The sequence below is a fragment of the Salmo salar genome, chromosome ssa03 (assembly GCF_905237065.1).
Source record: "Salmo salar chromosome ssa03, Ssal_v3.1, whole genome shotgun sequence".
Lineage (NCBI taxonomy): Eukaryota > Metazoa > Chordata > Actinopteri > Salmoniformes > Salmonidae > Salmo > Salmo salar.
In genome coordinates, this window is record NC_059444.1 from 17,155,999 (window position 1) to 17,179,742 (window position 23,744).

The window sequence follows — 23,744 nt, forward strand, 5'->3', positions numbered from 1 at the left end:
GGAGGAGCTTTGAGAGGACGGGCTCATTGTAATGGCTGGAATGAAAAAAATGGTTTCCATATTTTTGATGTGTTTGATACCGTTCCATTTATTCCATTCCAGTCATTACAACGAGCACATCCTCCTATAGCTCCTCCCACCAGCTTCCTCTGCAGTGTAGTATACTATATGTACTGTACAAGCCACACTTCCGTTCATGTATTGTTGAATGGCCCTACCTTTGCACAACAAACTGGATAAAAATCATTGAAAGGTTTTCATTGAACAATTATATTGTTCAATGGCAGCATATAACACACATAGGGATCCTCACATAGAGTAATGTTTGAATTACAGTGCCACTAACCAATGGTAGTGTTAGTAATGTTATTTTTTCACTTACGTAGTTTGGATACTGAGTATGACTCACTTGTTTACTGTTCTCTTGTGGGAGGGAGAGGGATGCTATTGTCGTTATACAACCTCTCCTCAGTCCTGAATCGTGCATGGTGCATTATAGCCCAAGGAACACTAATGTATGATTGATTTTAATCTAACAGCATGACCAAAGTTCCCAGCACAGGCTCTGCTGCCACATTGTCCAATCAGGAAAATCAAACTGGACAATTAAATCAATTATTGTGCACATATCAATGAACCGGGAAGAGCAGCCTCTGCCGAGAGTGGTTTCCCTTTATGTCACTCATCAATAGATACATTTACTTACAAATTATTTGAGTGCACAGTAAGTAGCATTAACAACTTGTACAGCTGCAGAAAAAACAATAATTTTCTTAAACTACCATACATGTTGCTAATAGGAAAAAAGTCACTGTATCAAAAAACAGCAAAAACTTGTTAGTATACTTTTTCAAAGGCAATACAGGATGCAAAGTGTAAAGTCCCTCTTGAATTTCCAGTCTTTAAGCAAAACTAATTTGATTAAGGTACTGTATCCACTGCTCCTGGTAAGCAATTATCTTACATAGTTAATCCACTGCCCCTAGAAATATATTGTCTTACATACTGTATCCACTGCCCCTGGTAGTCTATTAACATACTTCATTTGCTGCCCTTGTAAGCATGTTATACTGTTCGAGGGATACAATGTGTGGATAAAGCACAGGGAAAAACTGGTGAGTTCACAGCGCTAATTAGGATTGCAAAATTCTGTTAATTTTCCACAAATTCCCAGGTTTTCCAGAAATCCCAGTTGGAAGAACCTCGGAGTCATGAGGGAAGTCAATCAGGATTTCTGGACAAACCAGGAATTTGGGGAAAGTTAACGGAATTTTGCAACCCATGGATAATATTTGGTGATTTCTTAAAACGTTGCTCTGTTATAAATCACCTGCCAAACCAATTCATATCCCGCAAAAGTTCTAAAAACAACAACATTGAATAAACACATATTTGTTAAAATAGACTATCAATAATTAGTAATAAGCCAATGAAGACATCTGAATATTGTTGGCAGATCAATCGGAGAACTATAAATATGTACATAGCAAAAAATATAAACATTTCTTTTCACAATTGTCATGGTACTGTATGTATGAAAGTTGTCTTATGAAAAGCCCCTCCAGCGTTGCTATGCAGTGCAACACCCAATCACGGTCACATTACCCAAGGACATTTATATGTTGCTGAGAAAGAGCACAGAACATCAATGGAAAAGGCCTACAAAACATCATGTCCATCAACTTAATTAATAACTTGCATGGTTCATTGCCGTCAAAGGCTCTTGCAGGTTGATAACAAATAGTATCAAATTCGAAGTTCAAACCACTATAGCCATTGTATTAAAAGAGTTAGTACTTGTGCTTGTCAAATGGATGAAAGTTTATGTAATGAAATAAGGGTTGAAAGGTTTGCGCAAAATGACTTTGTGGCGATTATTCCAGCATCTCCTGCATTCTTAAAGGACCATTTTGTGTGTGATAGTGTTTCATTTTCAAATCAAAAAAGAACCATGGCGCTTGGCTGGTGTGTAAAACCCGCGAATTCAGACAAACAAAGAGGTGTAATGGGTTTGCCCTCAAAAATGTGTCACATAAAGCTTACTTCATTATTTAATGTTTAAAATAGAAATATATTTACTGCATTTCTCAAAGAACACACACCAATACATTTAATCTGGTCCTATCAAACCAGGTCTAACAATAAACTGCTGAAAACAAAAAAAATCTGATTTTTGCAGAATGGAAAAACACTGTAGTGGCCTTACTGTACTAGACACAATGAGCTAGCTAATGAGTTATGACCTTTAGAATGGCACTGGAAAAGTTAAGCCAGCCCAGTTAACACCACTGAATCCATGATGGATTTGATAATATACAGTCGTAGCTGAATGTGTTCAATGGTCCTATTGTGGGTTCCAGACTAGATCCAGTGTAGAAGGCCACTCATGGGGGGACAAATAGGCCACCACATGGGCAGTAAGGGGGAATGGTAAGGGTAAGGGCTGACTGGGGCAGCTGTTCATTCTCTATAGGCCAGTCCCAGGGTGGGGGGCGGTGTGGGGGAGGTCCCTTTGAAATAGTTCCTGGAGTTGTCTGGACTCTGACCTCTATCCGGGAGCAGGATGATGTTGCCTTTTCTCCGCAGGGTGGATTCCCTGCTGGAGGCGATGGAGAGGGTGTCGGAGGCGGCCTCGCTTCCTCCTCCTAGTCCCTCCACAGGGGTCACACGGATGGTGGTGATGCCTTGGTGGGGGTGGTGGTGGTGGTGGTAGTGAGGGTGGTGCACGTGTGGGTGACCGCCTCCCCCACCGCCACCGCCGCGCTCGCTGCCGGTGTCGGTGCCCGTCTGGCTCCTCCTGCCATCAAAGGAGCCGTAGCCGTCCTTGAGCGAGTCGCAGCTCTCCGAGTCGCGGTTGAGGTCGTTGAGCTCGAAGGCCTGGCGGATGCTGCCACGCTGCTCCTGGGGCTTCCACCTCCAGGAGCCACTGCCGTCCGGAGGCTTGATCACAGGCTTGTTCTCTGGATGGGCCTCCACCCTCACGATCCCCTGGCCGGGCTCCTGGTCCATCAGGGCCTTGTACTGGATGGAGCCTGTGCAGCTGACCACGCTGCCGTCCTCTGAGCTCTTGGGGCTGCCGTGCTGGAGCAGACCCTGCTGCTTGGACATGGTGATGACCTGCATGATGCGTGGCTGGTTAGTTAGACTGTTAGTCCTGCAGGGGGCGCCCTCCTTCAGCCACTTGGAGCGAATTGAGCCTCCCCCACCAGGAATCCCACCGCCGCCATAGTTATCCTCCCTGTCGTCATCATCCTCGTCCTCCCTACTGGAGGTGCCGCTGTTGACATGCTCCTGCGTCTCCTCTGGGATGTGGACCAGCTGGGAGGAGCCTGGCCGGGACTGGATGGACACGCGGGCCCCCCCTGCCAGGCCGCTGCTGCCCCCGTTGTGGGGGAGGTGGTTGGACAGTGGCACGGTGCTGGCAGCCAGCTTCATGTACTGGGCAGGGATGTGTCCCTGAGCACGGAGCTCTGCCTCCAGGCCCATGGCAGATGGCTCAGAGCTGCACCTCAGCTCCATGGTCCTCTGAGGCGAGGAGGAGGAGGACGTTGAATGGTGGCGTCCCACAACCACCCCGCTGTCCATCACCTGAAGAGAGAGCTTGCGGTTCTCGTTCTTGCTCTTCCACTGAGACAGCAGCTGCTTGGAGCGTGTGGAGTCCATGGAGGAGTGGATGCTGGCGTGGCGGCGAGGGACGCGGTGCTCCTCGGGTAGTGAGCCACCATGTGACCTGGGTAACGTGCTACTGTTGAAGGTCACCAGACAGTCCTGTTTACCCATGGGACTCGGCGGGGTTATGCACTCCAAGTTGGCGCTGGCCCTCTTCAGATTATTCAGGGAGCTGGACTCGCGGCAGGAGGGCACCCGGGTCAGAATGGTCTCGGGGTGGGCCGCGGTGAGGCCGTCAGCGGTGCTCACGCTATTTAGGCTGTTCATGCTGTTGAGGCTGTTGGGCTGCAGGTGGCGACCTGCATTCTGGCTGACGTTTGGCACAGTGTTGCTCCTGGGGGGCTCGCGGAGCGGGGGAGGCTGGGGTTGCTGTCTGGATGTGTCCTCACTGGGCTGGAAGTTACCCACTGCATACAGACCCTGAGAAGAGGAGAGACCATGACAGCATTCATTATTGGTTCAACTTATCTATAACCTATATCTACCTCTACCTACTGTATCTATCTACCTACAACTGTCTAAAATAAGTCTCTTTTGGGAAGACACCATTCATTATAGGTTGAATGACCTATCCTGAACTACCTCTACCTACCTTTCTATTCCTACTATGTCTATATCTACCTATAACAAAATGGTCTTAGGCGTCTCTAGACAGACATTAGTATAAACTTCCAGGATTCCATTATGTTTTTTCAAGCACTATTGAAGCACAGTGAATATACAGTATCTGACACAATAAGACATAAATAGCCTAACCAAGAGCTAAGAGCCATTTGTTCAACAGGAGGACTGCAAGATTGTGACAGTGGATTTGTCATGGTCATTGAGTCAGATAGAATGCAGCAGTCCAAACAAAACTGTTGGGGTAAATTACCAGTAGCACGATCATAGCCACAATCACAGCCTCAAGCACCTCTGATTGAAGAATATTAAATGTGAGGATATTGCATGGGTGTGTGTAGGCGGTGTGTCGTGTGTGTGTGGGATGTGCATATGTGGTATTTATAACTTGCTATGATTCAGTACAGTCAAAGATGGAACTGGATTTTACAGCACATTGCTGAAATGGACAGTATCTTTCCCAATCGTAATCATGTTATGTATCTGCACATTAAGCTAATTCAATGCACATTTCATTTTGTCACATATCCTTTACCGTATAGCCTACTTACCATATAGCCTACAGTATTTAAATAATGTTCAAACATTGATACACTCATAAACTCACCAAAAAAAGAAACTGACCTTTTTCAGGACCCTGTCTTTCAAAGATAATTCGTAAAAATGCAAATAACTTCACAGATCTTCATTATAAAGGGTTTAAACACTGTTTCCCATGCTTGTTCAATGAACCATAAACAATTAATGAACATGCACCTGTGGAACGGTCGTTAAGACACTAACAGCTTACAGACGGTAGGCAATTAAGGTCACAGTTATGAAAACTTAGGACACTAAAGAGGCCTTTCTACTGACTCCAAAAAACACCAAAAGAAAGATGCCCAGGGTCCCTGCTCATCTCCGTGAACGTGCCTTAGGCATGCTGCAAGGAGGCATGAGGACTGCAGATGTGGCCAGGGCAATAAATAGCAATGTCCATACTGTGAGACGCCTAAGACAGCGCTACAGGAAGACAGGACGGACAACTGATCATCCTCGCAGTGGCAGACCACATGTAACAACACCTGCACAGGATCGGTACATCTGAACATCACACCTGCGGGACAGGTACAGGATGGCAACAACAACTGACTAAGTTACACCAGGAATGTACAATCCCTGCATCAGTGCTCAGACTGTCCGCAATAGGCTGAGAGAGGCTGGATTGAGGGCTTGTAGGCCTGTTGTAAGGCAGGTCCTCACGAGACATCGCAGGCAACAACATCTCCTATGGGCACAAACCCACCGTCGCTGGACCAGACAGGACTGGCAAAAAGTGTTCTTCACTGAAGAGTCGCGGTTTTGTCTCACCAGGGGTGATGGTCGGATTCGCGTTTATCGTCAAAGGAATGAGCGTTACACCGAGGCCTGTACTCTGGAGCGGGATCGATTTGGAGGTGGAGGGTCCGTCATGGTCTGGGGCGGTGTGTTACAGCATCATCGGATGGAGCTTGTTGTCATTGCAGGCAATCTCAACGCTGTACGTTATAGGGAAGACATCCTCCTCCCTCATGTGGTACACTTCCTGCAGGCTCATCCTGACATGACCCTCCAGCATGACAATGCCACCAGCCATACTGCTCGTTCTGTGCGTGATTTCCTGCTAGACAGGAATGTCAGTGTTCTGCCATGGCCAGCGAAGAGCCCGGATCTCAATCCCATTGAGCACGTCTGGGACCTGTTGGATTGAAGGGTGAGGGCTAGGGCCATTCCCCCCAGAAATGTCCAGGAACTTGCAGGTGCCTTGGTGGAAGAGTGGGGTAACATCTCACAGCAAGAACTGGCAAATCTGGTGCAGCCCATGAAGAGGAGATGCACTGCAGTACTTAATGCAGCTGGTGGCCACACCAGATACTGACTGTTACTTTTTTGATTTTGACCCTCCCTTTGTTCAGGGACACATTATTCAATTTCTGTTAGTCACATGTCTGTGGAACTTGTTCAGTTTATGTCTCAGTTGCTGAATATTGTTATGTTCATTCAAATATTTACACATGTTAAGTTTGCTGAAAATAAACGCAGTTGACAGTGAGAGGACATTTCTTTTTTTGCTGAGTTTATAATAGCATGAATCATATTGCTCAAACTAGTGCATCCTGTTCTCATTCGTAAAGATAATTGAATATCTCTAACACCCTATACAAAAGCGCAACAGGACTCAACAAACAAGATAGCGAAACATGTCACTATTCATTACATCCATCAATATACAGACAGACAATATTATACCACCTTATATCAGCGAATAATCAAATCAAATGTAATTTAGCAGATGCTATTGCAGGTGTAGCAAAATGCTTGTGTTCCTAGCTCTGACATTGCAGTAATATCTAACAATTCACAACAATACACACAAATGGAATTAAGAAATATATAATATTAGGACGTAGTCCGGAGTATAAATACAGTATATACAGTTGAAGTCGGAAGTTTACATACACTTAGGTTGGAGTCATTAAAACTCGTTTTTCAACCACTCCACAAATTTCTTGTTAACAAACTATAGTTTTGTCAAGTTGATTAGGACATCAACTTTGTGCATGACACAAGTAATTTTTCAACAATTGTTTACAGACAGATTATTTCACTTATAATCCACTGTATCACAATTCCAGTGGGTCAGAAGTTTACATACTCTAAGTTGGCTGTGCCTTTAAACAGCTTGGACAATTCCAGAAAATGATGTCATGGCTTTAGAAGCTTCTGACAGGCTAATTTACATAATTTGAGTCAATTGGAGGTGTACCTGTGGATACATTTCAAGGCCTACCTTCAAACTCAGTGCCTCTTTGATTGACATCATGGGAAAATCAAAAGAAATCAGCCAAGACCTCAGAAAAAATATTGTAGACCTCATCAAGTCTGGTTCATCCTTGGGAGCAATTTCCAAACGCCTGAAGGTACTACTTTCATCTGTACAAACAATAGTACGCAAGAATAAACACCATGAGACCACACAGCCGTCATACCGCTCAGGAAGGAGACGCGTTCTGTTTCCTAGAGATGAACGTACTTTGGTGCGAAAAGTGCAAATCAATCACAGAACAACAGCAAAGGACCTTGTGAAGATGCTGGAGGAAACAGGTACAAAAGTATCTATATCCACAGAAAACGAGTCCTATATCGACATAACCTGAAAGGCCGCTCAGCAAGGAAGAAGCCACTGCTCCAAAACAACAATAAAAAAGCCAGACTTCAGTTTGCAACTGCACATGGGGACAAAGATCGTACTTTTTGGAGAAATGTCCTCTGGTCTGATGAAACAAAAATAGAACTGTTTGGCCATAATGACCATCGTTATGTTTGGAGGAAAAAGGGGGAGGCTTGCAAGCCGAAGAACACCATTTCAACCGTGAAGCACGGTGGTGGCAGCATCATGTTGTGGGGGTGCTTTACCGCAGTAGGGACTACACTTTACAAAATAGATGGTATCATGAGGAGGGGAAATTATGTGGATATATTGAAGCAACATCTCAAGACATCAGTCAGGAAGTTAAAGCTTGGTCGCAAATGGGTCTTCCTGTCACGCTCTGACCTAGGAGAGCTGTGTTTTCTCTGTTTAGCTAGGTCAGGGTGTGATAGGTGGGTGGGCATTCTTTGTTTTGTTTTCTATGTTTTGGCCGGGTATGGTTTCCAATCAGAGGCAGCTGTCTATCGTTGTCTCTGATTGGAAGCCATACTTAAGCAGCCTGTTTTTCCCTGTGTTTTCGTGGGATCTTGTTTTTGTGCAGCTGTGTGTGAGCAGCCCCAGAACGTCACGTTTGTTTCAGTTTTCACCTGTTTTCTTGTTTTGTTCGAGTTCACAATTAAAAGATGTGGAACTACTGGCATGCTGCGCCTTGGCTAATTTATGACAGGGAATATGAAGATAGCACTCGTGACACTTCAAAATGGACAATGACCCTGAAACGTTTGACCCAAGTTAAACAATTGAAAGGCAATGCTACCAAATACTAATTGAGTGTATGTAAACTTCTGACCCACTGGGAATGTAAAAGCTGAAATAAATCATTCTCTCTACTATTATTCTGACATTACACATTCTTAAAATAAAGTGGTGATCCTAACTGACCTAAGACAGGGAATTCTTACTAGGATTAAATAACAGGAATTGTGAAAAACTGAGTTTAAATGTATTTGGTTAAGGTGTATGTAAACTTCCGACTTGAACTGTATACAGCAATAGTTGAATAGGATTGCCTTGACTAGAATACAGTATATACATATGAAATGAGTAAAACAGTATGTAAACATTATTAAAGTGACCAGTGTTCCATGTCTATGTACATAGGTCAGCAGGCTCTAAGATGCATGGTAGAGTGACCGGGTGGTAGTCGGCTAGTGACAGTGACTAAGTTCAGGTCGGTACTGGGTGGAAGCCGGCTAGTGATGACTATTTAACAATCTGATGGCCTTGAGATATAAGCTGTTTTTCAGTCTCTCGGTCCCAACATTGATGCACCTGTACTGACCTCGCATTCTGGATGATAGCGGGGTGAACAGGCTGGGCATTGGGTGGTTGATGTCCTTGATTATCTTTTTTTGCCTTCCTGTGACATCGGGTGCTGTAGATGTCCTGGAGGGCGGGTAGTGTGCCCCCGGTGATGCGTTGGGAAGACCATATCACCCTCTGGAGAGCCCAGCGGTTGCAGGCTGTGCAGCTGCCATACCAGGTGGTGATTCAGCCCGAGAGGATGTTCTCAATGGTGCATCTGTAGAGGTTTGTGAGGGTCTTAGGGGCGAAGCCGAATTTCTTCAGCCTCCTGAGGTTGAAGAGCCGCTGTTGTGCCTTCTTCACTACACTGTCTTTGTGGGTGGAGCATTTCCGATTGTCAGTGAAGTGTACACAGAAGAACTTGAAGCTTTTCACCTACTGCACTGTGGCCCCGTGGATGTAGATAGGGGCGTGCTCCCTCTGCTGTGTCCTGAAGTCCACAATCAGCTCATTCGTTTGAATGGTTTCAATAAGATTCATTTTTAGATTAGTTCTCTCCAATCCTGGTCCTAGTGACATATCGGGTTTGCAGGCTTTGTTCTATCCCAGTACTAACACACCTAATTCAATTAATCAATTTGACCTGTTATTTCATTAACTAGATGTATCAGCTAGGTATGTTACAACATGGACTAAAACAAAAACCTGCACCTCCTGTCGGTCTCCAGGGCCAGGACTGAAGAGCCTAGGGATGTGTCCGAAATGGCACCATATCCCCTATATAGTGCACTTCTTTTGACCAGAAAACATGGTGCCTTTATAGGGGATACGGTGTAACTGGCAGAGCAGCCTACATCTACAATAGTAGAGTGTATCACCAGATAGTGTCCATGGATCAAGACCTAGAAGATCAGTGATCTAATAGAGATATACTAGATTTACTTGAGATGTACTGCAGATGCTGTACCTTAATTTGACCCAGTTTCTCACAAAAGGAAAATAATCCTGTAGATTATAGATGGATTATAATTAATGGACATTTTCTGGGGGGGTTCATAAAATATTTGTTAGGGCTAATCATGTCTGAGATTTTTAAGGGAAAATTAGCCTTTTTAAACCTCAAATGGACTACAAATTTGGATTTCCTGCTGTTCAGGTAAATTCCTGCAACAACAGCATGATCAAATTAAGATACGGCATCTGTAGCTCTACTAGAGATCTACTAGAGCATCTCACCAGGTAGACGGCGATCCCTCCTCCGATGAGGAAGCCACAGTAGACGTCAATGGCGTGGTTCTTGAACTGGATGATGCGGGTCAGCCCACAGATGATGCCACCCATGATGAAGGAGAAGACCAACAGGGGCTTCAGCAGCTTGGCGGATTCTGTCAACGTCGCGTTGAAGTACATCTGGAGAAGAGAGGAGCGATACACTCCGGCATCCATATCAGGAAGTCACCAACTAACTAACTAAAGACTTCCTAGTATGGATTCCGTACAGTTAATAATTCAGCTGTCTTCTATACAGTTGTCTATAGACACTGTATATACAGTTTAATTAAGGATTCTACTCTGAACAAATTGTTCTGGTCTGTAGAGAGGCCTGGAATCAATATACTATAAACAAAGGACTTTTAACTTCAAACGGAGGTAGCCCCTTGTTCAAAACTTGATTTGCATTACGATTGCAGTCCAATTCAATCATTACAAGGATGACTCATGTTTTGGAGAACATTACAACCTTTTACTGCAGTGGCCTGAATCAGCGTCACATGGAGTGTTTCTTGGTAGTCTTAAACCAATCTACTTTGAAAAAAAAGTATAGACCTCACACACATGGTTATGGGCTTGTACCATGTCAGATATAGAGTTGAAATGTATTCCATTTTGAGTTTGCATCCCAATGTTACACTTTATATACACCATATATATATAAAATGTATGTATAAAATGAGTGGATTCGGCTATTTCAGCCACACCCATTGCTGACAAGCGAGCACACAGCCATGCAATCTCCATAGACAAACATTGGCAGTAGAATGGTCTTACTGAAGAGCTCAGTGACTTTCAACGTGGCACCGTCATAGGATGCCACCTTTCCAGCAAGTCAGTTTCTCAAATTTCTGCCCCGCTAGAGCTGCCCCTGTCAACTCTAAATGCTGTTATTGTGAAGTGGAAACGTCTAGGAGCAACATCGGCTCAGCTGGAGAGCACTACCTGCCTCAATGCATAGTGCCAACTGTAAAGTTTGGTGGAGGAGGAACAATGGTCTTGGGCTGTTTTCCATTGATCGGGCTAGGCCCCTTAATTCAAGCGAAGAGAAATCTTAACGCTACAGCATACAATTACATTCTAGACAATTCTGTGCTCCCAACTTTGTGGCAACAGTTTGGGGAAGGTGCTTTGCTGTTTCAGCATGACAATGCGCAAAGAGAGGTCCATATAGAAATGGTTTGTTGAGATTGGTGTGGAAGAACTTGACTGGCCTCTACAGAGTCCTGACCTCAACCCAATTGAACACCTTCGAGATGAATTGGAACGCCGACTGCGAGCCAGGTCTAATCGACTAACATCAGTGCCCGACCTCACTAATGCTCTTGTGGCTGAATAGGAGCAAGTCCCCGCAGCAATGTTCCAACATCTAGAGGAAAGCTTTCATAGAAGAGTGGAGGCTGTTATAGCAGCAAAGGGGGGACCAACTCCATATTAATGCCCATGATTTTGGAATGAGACGAGCAGGTGTCCACATACTTTTGGTCATGTAGTGTACATCACAGAATAATTAAATATAACAAAACCATTTCACATAAACACCAGATTTCCTGCGTTTTCTTATTTTTAAAATGTTGATTCATTATGAAATGAGGATTTTTTTTTAATGACATTCCACCCATGAGGCCTCTAGAGGGTGATTTTGTCATTTGACTGCAGGAAATGTAGTAATAATCATCGTAGAGCAGCATCCAGTGCACTTGGATGAGAATCAGTTATACCAGATTGCTGTGAGGCAGTAGGCAGAGGAGATGTGTGTGTGTGTGTGTGTGTGTGTGTTTGTGTGCGTGTGTGTGTGTGTGTTTGTGTGCGTGTGTGTTTGTAGCTGGATTACTTACAGAGATATAGACAGCAGCGAAGGCGGCCAGAGTAGCATGCTGCGAGGGAAAGGACTTCCTAGAACGACAGGGGAGGGAGACAGACATTTTAATCTTCTGCTTGAGAGATAGTGAGACAGACTCTAAAAGGAAATCCACCGTAAAGGGTACAACCCATGATCGCATTGCCACAGCAGTGAGTTGGTTTTATTTGCCCCTCAAATCACTGACCATATTATAAGTCGTTTGAGCACATAAGCATAGCAGGCCTTTGTTATAAACCAAGCCTGAGCTAGCTTGCCAACAAGGAATAAAGTCAACAAATAGCCCTTTATTTACTTTAATAATAAAATTACGGCCAATCTGATTTCAGGGCTGTGCTGTAGCCACCATTTGTCTATGGTCCAGACCCACTTGTCTTCTAGAGTTTTCCAAACCCTACATCATTTGTACAATACAAAAACAGCACCCTTAAAGGACTTAAAAGTGAGTTTTGTCTGACAACTGATGGACTTTCTAATATCGATGCCATAGTTAGGGCAAATGTTAACAGGCCAACTTCCCATCATGAGAGGCTGGACAGAACAGAAGACACGGTATACATTCTGCATATTGATGAGCAACAGGAAGTGACAGCCGTGGTAAGATCTGAAAATGATAGCTGTGAAACGCTCGGCTGCCTGGGCTGTGTGTGGGTGCAAGCAGGTCTGCCACAACATTCCCTGTTTCGTAAGTGCACGGGGGATGAACTGAGTGGGTTGTAGAAACGCCATCTTCAGTTTTCCTCGCTCTCTTCTCATTGCGGTACCAGCAGACCGTAGCTAGGACTGCTACATTGTTCAGTGAGTCAGACTCAGTATTCATTAGGTTAATCCAGTGACTTGGTAGAGAGTGGAGACATTAAGTGCCTTTAACAAACTAATGTCTCTGAGACTGGTAGTGAGTCACTCCTGAGGTAGAGGCTTCTATGGGTGTTTTTCCGCAAGCTAGCGCTGTTATTAACATTACGCTGTTATTAAACATTACGCTGTTATTAAACATTACGCTGTTATTAAACATTACGCTGTTATTAACATTACGCTGTTATTAACATTACGCTGTTATTAACATTACGCTGTTATTAACATTACACTGTTATTAACATTACGCTGTTATTAAACATTACGCTGTTATTAACATTACGCTGTTATTAACATTACACTGTTATTAACATTACACTGTTATTAACATTACACTGTTATTAACATTACGCTGTTATTAAACATTACGCTGTTATTAAACATTACGCTGTTATTAACATTACGCTGTTATTAACATTACACTGTTATTAACATTACGCTGTTATTAACATTACGCTGTTATAACATTACGCTGTTATTAACATTACGCTGTTATTAACATTACACTGTTATTAACATTACACTGTTATTAACATTACACTGTTATTAACATTACACTGTTATTAACATTACGCTGTTATTAACATTACGCTGTTATTAACATTACGCTGTTATAACATTACGCTGTTATAACATTACACTTATAACATTACGCTGTTCTTAAACATTACACTGTTAGTAACATAACGCTGTTATTAACATTACACTGTTATTAACATTAGACTGTTATTAACATTACACTGTTATTAACATTGCTAATGAGCATTTTGTAACATCCCACTGGGCAAAAACTGGTTGAATCAACGTTGTTTCCACGTCATCCCACATACTTTAGTATTCACTTTAGTTTTTTTTACAGACTGAAGTCTACAATATTTACTGTAGTATACTGTAGTATTACAGTTTACTATAGTATAAATACTGTAGTTAAAGAAATTGTAGTGTATACTACAAAATAAATTACTGTAGTGTTTTTGCACACTATAGTATACTGTAATATTTACTCTAGTATTTTGCGGACTGTAGTATACTGTAGTATTTATTGTTGTGTTTTTGCGGACTGTAGTTCAGTATACTGTGCTATTTACTTTAGTGTTTTTGGGGACATTACTGTAGTATTTACTAAAGTGTTTTTGTTTTATTATCTTTGGCATAGAAGTGGGGGGGCTTTCTCCTTGAGGAAACCTACTGAAGAAATACTAAAAGAGCAAATCTTCCATAAGCAGTAGGTCTGAATAGATAGTTCATAGCTTCTGCTCCTTTCTATAACCTACAGGGAACACAATATATTGTCTATACTTGGCATGCAGGTTTCTCATCGACGGATGGCACAAATTGGGATATCGGGGAGTGGAATGAGCAGGGTATATGCAAATTAAATACTGCAGTATTTACTATAGTCTTTTAGTGTTTTTGCGGACTGTAGTGTTTTTGCAGATATTTTATTTTGAGGATAATACTGTAGTGTTTAGTATAGTATAATACAACATTCTATAATAAGTACTACACATAATCGAGGGATACTACAGTGTGTAGTAAAGTATCCTACAGTAAGTATACTACAGTTTCTGTATACTACTACAATATTTTTTACTTTCTGAAGGCACTGTATACTGTTTCAAACTTTACTACATTACAGAGGTATGCTAATGACCATCTGTGGTAACCCACTAGAGATGACCTCGCAGGCCACTTAGAAAGCACAGTTTCAGAGCCTGTGTTCACAAGCTCCAAGGTTAAGTATGCCCTAGGTTCAAATCTAGGATCAGATCTAGGATCAGCTTCCCCTCCACTAGTCCTAATCGTAACCATTAGTGGGGAAAATGCAAAACTGTCTAGGGCAGGGGTGGGCAAATGTTTTGGCTGAAGAGGCCACATCAGGATTTCAAAATTTAGCGGAGGGCCGCACAGATTTTTATTTGGGCTGATTTGTTCATCAAAAGCAATTTGCGTGCCAGAAAAAGGGCAGTTTGTCACGTCCTGACCATATACTTAGGTTTTTTTGTATTATATTTGGTCAGGACGTGGCAGTTATGTTTGGTTATGGTATAGTGGGGTTGTGAGTGTTGGGGTAGGTTCTAGGTTAGGTATTTCTATGTGGAGTTTAGTGAGTGTATGTTTGTTTGGTTAATTGGGGTTGGGACTCTCAGTTGAAGGCAGGTGTTGTCTATCTGCCTTTGATTGAGAGTCCCATATAGTGGGGTGTGTTTGTGTTTGATTTTTGTGGGTAATTGTAATTTTGCACTGTGTTTCGTTTCACCTGTGAAACTGTCACCTTTCTCCTCTGCGTGTTTATTTTGTTTTGTCGTTTCCATCTAAAATAAAGATGATGTGGAACAGTCAACCTGCTGCGTATTGGTCATCGAGTGATTTCGACATATCTTCCGATGAGGGAGAATACGAGGAACGTGACAGAATTACCCACCGACAACGGACCAAGCAGCAGAGGAAGGAGCAGCACAAGGAGAGGCACCAGGAGAAAGGCTATCTGGAGTCATGGACTTGGGAGGAAATCCTGGACGGGAAAGGACCATGGACTCAAGCGGGGGATTATCGCCGCCCACAGTGGGAGATCGAGGCGGCGAGAGCTGAGAGGCGCTGGTATGAGGAGAGGGAGCGCAACGGACACGGGAGGCAGCCCCACAATTTTTTTGGGGGGGCACACGGGGAGATTGGCGGAGTCAGGTGGTAGACCTAAGCCAACTCCCCGTGCTTACCGGAAGCAGCGTGGTACTGGTAAGACACCGTGTTATGCTGTGGAGCGCACGGTGTCCCCAGTGCACGTTCAAAGCCCGGTGCGCTACATACCAGCCCCCGCAAGTGCCATGCGAGTGCAGGCATCGAGCCAGGGCGGATGGTGCCAGCTCAGCGCGTCTGGTCTCCAGTGCGCCTCCTCGGTCCAGGTTATCCTGCGCCGGCGTTGCGCACTGTGTCTCCAGAGCGCTGGGAGGGTCCAGTTCGCCCAATGCCTGCTCTCCGCCCGTGCCGGGCCAAAGTGGGCATTCAGCCTGGAGTGTGGGTAAAGAGTGTCCGTACCAGAACTCCAGTGCTCCCCCACAGCCCGGTTTATCCTGTGCCTCCTCCTCGGACCAGGCCTCCAGTGGGTCTCCCCATCCTGGTTCATCCTGTGCCACCTCCCAGGACCAGGCCTTCAGTGGGTCTCCCCATCCTGGTCCGTCCTGTGCCACCTCCTCGGACCAGGCCTCCAGTGGGTCTCCCCATCCTGGTTCATCCTGTGCCACCTCCCAGGACCAGGCCTTCAGTGGGTCTCCCCAGCCTGGTGAGTCCTGTGCCACCTCCCAGGACCAGGCCTTCAGTGGGTCTCCCCATCCTGGTTCATCCTGTGCCACCTCCCAGGACCAGGCCTCCAGTGGGTCTCCCCATCCTGGTCCGTCCTGTGCCACCTCCTCGGACCAGGCCTCCAGTGGGTCTCCCCATCCTGGTTCATCCTGTGCCACCTCCCAGGACCAGGCCTTCAGTGGGTCTCCCCAGCCTGGTGAGTCCTGTGCCTGTGCCCAGGGCCAGGCATCCATCATGTCTCCCCAGCCTGGTGAATCCTGGGTCAGGGCCGTCGGAGGATCCGACACCGGGGTGCGGCCCAGAGGATTCGACACCGGGTGCGGACCAGAGTATCCGACAACCTCTTGCGACCCGGGACTGAGGGGAGCTGCCTGTGACCCAGAACCGGGTGAGTCTGGTCACAATTCTAAAATAAAGTTGATTAACTATGACTGTGATGATTCTGCCTACAACCCAGAACCGAAGGAGTCTGCTTACAGCTTGGGACCGACGGAGTCGGCCCACGAACCAGAACCAAAGAAGTCTGCCTACTGTCCTAAGCCCAACAGGTCTGTCTACGGTCTGTTGGACAGTAGGCCAGAACCGGAGCCACCTCCAATAGAGGTGGGTTGGGGAGGGGGTGTAGCACTGTGCCGTCGTTGACGGCAGCCACCCTCCCTTCCCTCCCTTTAGTTAGGAGGTTAATTGTGTGGTTTTTTTTTTTTGTTTTTTTCTGTTGGTTTTGTGCATTCAGTGTATGCACCTTTAGGGGGGGTAATGTCACGTCCTGACCATATACTTAGGTTTTTTTGTATTATATTTGGTCAGGACGTGGCAGTTATGTTTGGTTATGGTATAGTGGGGTTGTGAGTGTTGGGGTAGGTTCTAGGTTAGGTATTTCTATGTGGAGTTTAGTGAGTGTATGTTTGTTTGGTTAATTGGGGTTGGGACTCTCAGTTGAAGGCAGGTGTTGTCTATCTGCCTTTGATTGAGAGTCCCATATAGTGGGGTGTGTTTGTGTTTGATTTTTGTGGGTAATTGTAATTTTGCACTGTGTTTCGTTTCACCTGTGAAACTGTCACCTTTCTCCTCTGCGTGTTTATTTTGTTTTGTCGTTTCCATCTAAAATAAAGATGATGTGGAACAGTCAACCTGCTGCGTATTGGTCATCGAGTGATTTCGACATATCTTCCGATGAGGGAGAATACGAGGAACGTGACACAGTTATTTTAAAATATACAGGTCCATTATAATTTCAACATACTTTCTGTCAAGTTTTAGACATTCAAGAGTGGCCTGGAGTGTTTTTTTAATAATACCTCCTCCCTTCAAATAAAAATAGTCATACTTCCCGCGGGCCGTATTTTCCCACCCCTGGTCTAGGTGCAACTTCACCCTACACCTGTTTCCACAGACACAGTGGAGATTATTCATAAATGCTTACTGCCATGGTCAACCACATGTTCTACCAACCATCTAGTTTCTCCTGAGGGTGATGGTGCATGCGTCATTCAAATCTCTATGCATATTTTAAATACATTTTCAGAACATTCTGCTTTACTGGGCCCGAATCCATAAACTGTCTCAGGGTAGGAATTCTGATCAAGGATCAGATTTTCCCTGTCCATGTAATCTTATTTATTATTACTTATTAACGCAAAAATGATCCTAGATCAGCACTCTGACCTGCCAGAGTTGATGACGGCTGGGTCTGCTCCATCAGAACAGATGTCCTCTATGATGAAGGAGCTGTCGTCACAGGTCATGTTGAGCGTGGTGTAGTTGGGTTTACACACTGTCAGGAAGTAGGGGGCGTGGTAACCTGTCGACAGCTGGATGATGTCAGTGATGAGAGCCGTGATGCATAAGCCAAATACATGAACCCCTGGTAGAGAGAGATGGGAGGAAGAGGGGAGAGGGAGAGACAACCCGCAAAGGTAGGGACAGAAAGCGGGAGAGCAAGGGAGATATTACTCAGCTAATCACCAAAAGACAAGACAAAACACTATACAAAACATGTGGCTGTTCACTACACAGCTAGGTCCCACAGAGTGTATGTTTTGTGAAGTGAGATAGACCATATGTTTTTCAAAATGTAATGATTGAGAAAATACCAAAACTTACCAACAAACCGAACAGCTCGCCGTATATACGAGTTGAAATTGCAGCCGGCTGCGTTGATATTGGCCTCTGTTTTGACCCCACTCTTTTTCCTGGACAGACAGCAATACAGGATACCTTCGCCTATCATTATCTACGGAGAGATTTGACAGAAAGGACAGACAGAGTGAGGGTTTAATTCCTGCATGTTGAATAATTGGACCTAATAATTTATTAATAGGAGTGCAATTCCATTCCTGAATTGGCTGGAATTTAAATGGCAATGACACTAACTGACAGATAAGTTATTCATAATCTCAGTTATGAGTTGCCTGTGGATAGCAGCAGCTGTTAGGGAAGGACAGACAGCTAAAGTCAATGCAGGGCTGCTCCACCACCTAAACCTTCTGCTTGTGAATCAGCTAAACTACAGTACGCGCCTATGAGGTAACTACACTGACAGCCTGACAATGAGGCAGCTACACTGACAGCCTGACAATGAGGTAACTACACTGACAGCCTGACAATGAGGCAGCTACACTGACAGCCTGACAATGAGGCAGCTACACTGACAGCCTGACAATGAGGTAACTACACTGACAGCCTGACAATGAGGCAGCTACACTGACAGCCTGACAATGAGGTAACTACACTGACAGCCTGACAATGAGGTAACTACACTGACAGCCTGACAATGAGGCAGCTACACTGACAGCCTGACAATGAGGTAACTACACTGACAGCTTGACAATGAGGTAACTACACTGACAGCCTGACAATGAGGTAACTACACTGACAGCCTGACAATGAGGCAGCTACACTGACAGCCTGACAATGAGGTAACTACACTGACAGCCTGACAATGAGGCAGCTACACTGACAGCCTGACAATGAGGCAGCTACACTGACAGCCTGACAATGAGGCAGCTACACTGACAGCCTGACAATGAGGCAGCTACACTGACAGCCTGACAATGAGGCAACTACACTGACAGCCTGACAATGAGGCAGCTACACTGACAGCCTGACAATGAGGCAGCTACACTGACAGCCTGACAAAGAGGTAACTACACTGACAGCCTGACAATGAGGCAGCTACACTGACAGCCTGACAATGAGGTAACTACACTGACAGCCTGACAATGAGGTAACTACACTGACAGCCTGACAATGAGGCAGCTACACTGACAGCCTGACAATGAGGTAACTACACTGACAGCTTGACAATGAGGTAACTACACTGACAGCCTGACAATGAGGTAACTACACTGACAGCCTGACAATGAGGCAGCTACACTGACAGCCTGACATTGAGGCAGCTACACTAACTGTCTGCCTGTGGGGCAGCTACACTAACTGTCTGCCTGTGGGGCAGCTACGCTAACTGTCTGCCTGTGGGGCTGCTACGCTAACTGTCTGCCTGTGGGGCAGCTACACTAACTGTCTGCCTGTGGGGCAGCTACGCTCACTGTCTGCCTGTGGGGCAGCTACGCTAACTGTCTGCCTGTGGGGCAGCTACACTAACTGTCTGCCTGTGGGGCAGCTACGCTAACTGTCTGCCTGTGGGGCAGCTACGCTAACTGTCTGCCTGTGGGGCAGCTACACTAACTGTCTGCCTGTGGGGCAGCTACACTAACTGTCTGCCTGTGACACCTGACGCTATGCTGAGGTAGAGATCTGTTACAACTGGACGACAGCTGGGACAAACCTTAAACAGCTAGCACGTACCATCTCACCTGCTGGGGAGAAACAACTGACCTGTGTGGAAACACTAAACATCTGGGTCGAACCATCTAACCAGCGTGTGAGATTTCACTTGGCACATACCGTGAGGGAAAAAAGTATTTGATCCCCTGCTGATTTTGTACGTTTGCCCACTGACAAAGAAATGATCAGTCTATAATTTTAATGGTAGGTTTATTTGAACAGTGAGAGACAGAATAACAACAACAAAAAATCCAGAAAAACGCATGTCAAAAATGTTTTAAATTGATTTACATTTTAATGAGGGAAATAAGTATTTGACCCTCTGCAAAACATGACTTAGTACTTGGTGGCAAAACCCTTGTTGGCAATCACAGAGGTCAGACGTTTCTTGTAGTTGGCCACCAGGTTTGCACACATCTCAGGAGGGATTTTGTCCCACTCCTCTTTGCAGATCTTCTCCAAGTCATTAAGGTTTCGAGGCTGACGTTTGGCAACTCGAACCTTCAGCTCCCTCCACAGATTTTCTATGGGATTAAGGTCTGGAGACTGGCTAGGCCACTCCAGGACCTTAATGTGCTTCTTCTTGAGCCACTCCTTTGTTGCCTTGGCCGTGTGTTTTGGGTCATTGTCATGCTGGAATACCCATCCACGACCCATTTTCAATGCCCTGGCTGAGGGAAGGAGGTTCTCACCCAAGATTTGACGGTACATGGCCCCGTCCATCGTCCCTTTGATGCGGTGAAGTTGTCCTGTCCCCTTAGCAGGAAAACACCCCCAAAGCATAATGTTTCCACCTCCATGTTTGATGGTGGGAATTGTGTTCTTGGGGTCATAGGCAGCATTCCTCCTCCTCCAAACACAGCGAGTTGAGTTGATGCCAAAGAGCTCCATTTTGGTCTCATCTGACCACAACACTTTCACCCAGTTGTCCTCTGAATCATTCAGATGTTCATTGGAAAACTTCAGACGGGCATGTATATGTGCTTTCTTGAGCAGGAGGACCTTGCGGGCGCTGCAGGATTTCAGTCCTTCACGGCATAGTGTGTTACCAATTGTTTTCTTGGTGACTATGGTCCCAGCTGCCTTGAGATCATTGACAAGATCCTCCCGTGTAGTTATGGGCTGATTCCTCACCGTTCTCATGATCATTGCAACTCCACGAGGTGAGATCTTGCATGGAGCCCCAGGCCGAGGGAGATTGACAGTTCTTTTGTGTTTCTTCCATTTGCGAATAATCGCACCAAATGTTGTCACCTTCTCACCAAGCTGCTTGGCAATGGTCTTGTAGCCCATTCCAGCCTTGTGTAGGTCTACAATCTTGTCCCTGACATCCTTGGAGAGCTCTTTGGTCTTGGCCATGCTGGAGAGTTTGGAATCTGATTGATTGATTCCTTCTGTGGACAGGTGTCTTTTATACAGGTAACAAGCCTAGATTAGGAGCACTCCCTTTAAGAGTGTGCTCCTAATCTCAGCTCGTTACCTGTATAAAAAACACCTGGGAGCCAGAAATCTTTCTGATTGAGAGGGGGTCAAATACTTATTTCCCTCATTAAAATGCAAATCAATTTATAACATTTTTGACATGCGTTTTTCTGGATTTTTTTGTGTGGTTATTTTGTCTCTCACTGTTCAAATAAACCTACCATTAAAATGATAGACTGATCATTTCTTTGTCAGTGGGCAAACGTACAAAATCAGCAGGGGATCAAATACTCTTTTACCTCACTGTAGGCACGCCCTCTCTGAACAACTTAGTATTTATTGTCAAATTTTGTTACTGTTCTTTAACAGCCTATGTTTAAAAAAAAAAAATTCTAGGATCAATTACTACTATATAGCCTATACTGTACAGATTAACGTGTGCGTTCGGCACAGTAGGAGGTGCATGACATTTAATAGGGCAATGCCTGCATTTACTTTAATGATGAGAGGATCAGTGAGTGGGAACAAATTAAGCAGGCAGTATATATAGTCAAGGCAATCATATCTCCTGCTGCAGTGTAGTGATGTTATATAGATGATACTGCATTTCTTAAAGAAGAGACCCAATATGAAGTTAATGACTCAAGGAGAGCGATAGGAGTTGCATTAACCATCATTGAACATGTTGCTAGAGGCAAAGCCATTATACTGAAAGGTTTTCAGTATGGCTTTGTATTTTTGGCTGTCTGTAGTTTTTGTGTGTAATACTAAAGATGACCTAGTGACCTATTTCTTCTCAACAAAAGGAATTAGATTACAAGTCGCAGCTAAATATCTGAACCGTATCCAAGTTGCCTGCGAAGCCAGTGTCATAGTGTGATAACGTCGTCATAGCTAAAGTCAAAGAAAGCAACATAGAGAAACCAAGTGTAATCTGTGTTTCGACCAAACATCAAAACCAAATCATTCAAGCATAAACAAAAACAAGAAAACCCTTCACTAGGAAGCTGTTTTACAAGTCATAAAATCTGTCTGTCTGTCTTTCTGTCTGTCCCTCTGTCTGTCGGTGTTGATGTTCTGACAGTGGCCCTAGGTGGGCGGCAGTCCAATCGAAGCTGACAGCGCCAGCCAAACTGTACGGGCCTGAAAGACAAGGCATGACACTGCAAGAAGCACCACCCCGCAGGTTGCCTAGGTGATAACAGTCGAAGGAGAGAAAGAGAATGTGTCGCCGAGCGAGACGCTGTCAGAGGAATTTTTGCTGAGGAGCATTGAGAGAGAGCAGCAGCAGAGTAACGCTAAGAACTGTACAAATATAACATGTCCAATTAATGGATAATTGTATGAATATAACACGTCAAATTAATGGAGAATTGTTTAAATATAACACATCAAATTAATGGAGAATTGTATGAATATAATATGTCAAATTAATGGAGATTTGGGGTGATCATCAACCAGCAAAATCAGGACATTATATTTTAGGCCAACACTTTTCATAAAAGTCCATGGGAACCTGTCTCGCAGACACCTGTTTTCTCACATTACTAGTGTAATGAATACAGAAGACACCATAGACAGAACAACATAGAGATGTTATCTTTATAGAAGATACTATTACAAAACCATGACCTTTAGCAAAATGATGACACTTGACCCCTACACCCAAGAGCGGAACACTTCTGGAAGAGTGAGATATTAAAACAATGAAAACCTATTCTTAACTAGACCCTAAAAGCGGAACCACTCTACAGGAAAAAACTCTAGGGAGCTTACACTTCCCTCAGAAGTGATCCCATAGCCTATGAGTGAATTCATCTGCATGAGTAAACACATCTGAGCATACCATTGGGAGAAAACCCTTCTGATAAATCCAGGAAAATGAGAATGCAAAGTTATTAAATGTGATACTTTTTTGGAATGAACCCCAGACATTGTAAGCAAACCCTTTGGATTCTCCCTGGACCCTTAGGAGTGAACTCTCATTCAGCATGAATAAACCATAAGATGTGAGCACTGATATGTGGATGAACCCTTTGGAAGGAACACACATGAGTATAAGGGTATGCTGGCCGTGAGTAACCCTTAGAAGTGAAATATGAAGAGTGAATTTTGCTGGTACACTAAATATAGAACCCTTAGAGGGGGACTATTCACACTCACAGAGAGTAAACCAGGACTGAGTGAGTTTGCCAGCAAACAGGCCCTAAAGCCTTAGACGTGATCCCTTGGTAGTGCAATTAGGGTCCCTTGAGAGTAAGAGCACACTGCTGTTATGAATTAAAGACATTGACACTATTCTCAGCATGCTCTGGTGAACGGAGAGGGTGAACTCTGATCTGGAGAGTAAAACTGATCCTAATCTATTTGATCTATAGGCATTCCCTTACAAATAGTGGAATCATGATGCTTGTCTTGGGTCATGTTCTTTAGGCATCAACGGAATACATTTTACTTAAACCAGGAGTCACTACCTGGATTTGT

At 44.5% G+C, this 23,744-nt stretch overlaps 1 protein-coding gene and 1 non-coding gene across 3 annotated transcripts in view; both read right to left on the reverse strand.

The window, feature by feature from the left end:
* Positions 1–355: 355 nt before the first annotated feature.
* plppr4a (phospholipid phosphatase related 4a) overlaps positions 356–23,744 on the reverse strand; it is a 32,054-nt gene continuing 8,665 nt past the window's right edge. For both annotated transcript variants that reach the window (XM_014190219.2, XM_014190215.2), the window contains 5 exons: positions 18,156–18,285; positions 17,718–17,916; positions 11,875–11,932; positions 10,001–10,174; positions 356–4,089 (listed from right to left, as the gene is read on the reverse strand). In XM_014190219.2, the coding sequence (XP_014045694.1) occupies positions 2,461–4,089; positions 10,001–10,174; positions 11,875–11,932; positions 17,718–17,916; positions 18,156–18,285 (2,190 nt within the window). In that variant the 3' untranslated portion in view covers positions 356–2,460. The remainder of the gene's footprint in view (positions 4,090–10,000; positions 10,175–11,874; positions 11,933–17,717; positions 17,917–18,155; positions 18,286–23,744) is intronic.
* LOC123741936 (U7 small nuclear RNA) lies at positions 13,915–13,968 on the reverse strand. The gene has a single exon (XR_006769460.1). It is a non-coding gene; the product is annotated as a U7 small nuclear RNA (small nuclear RNA).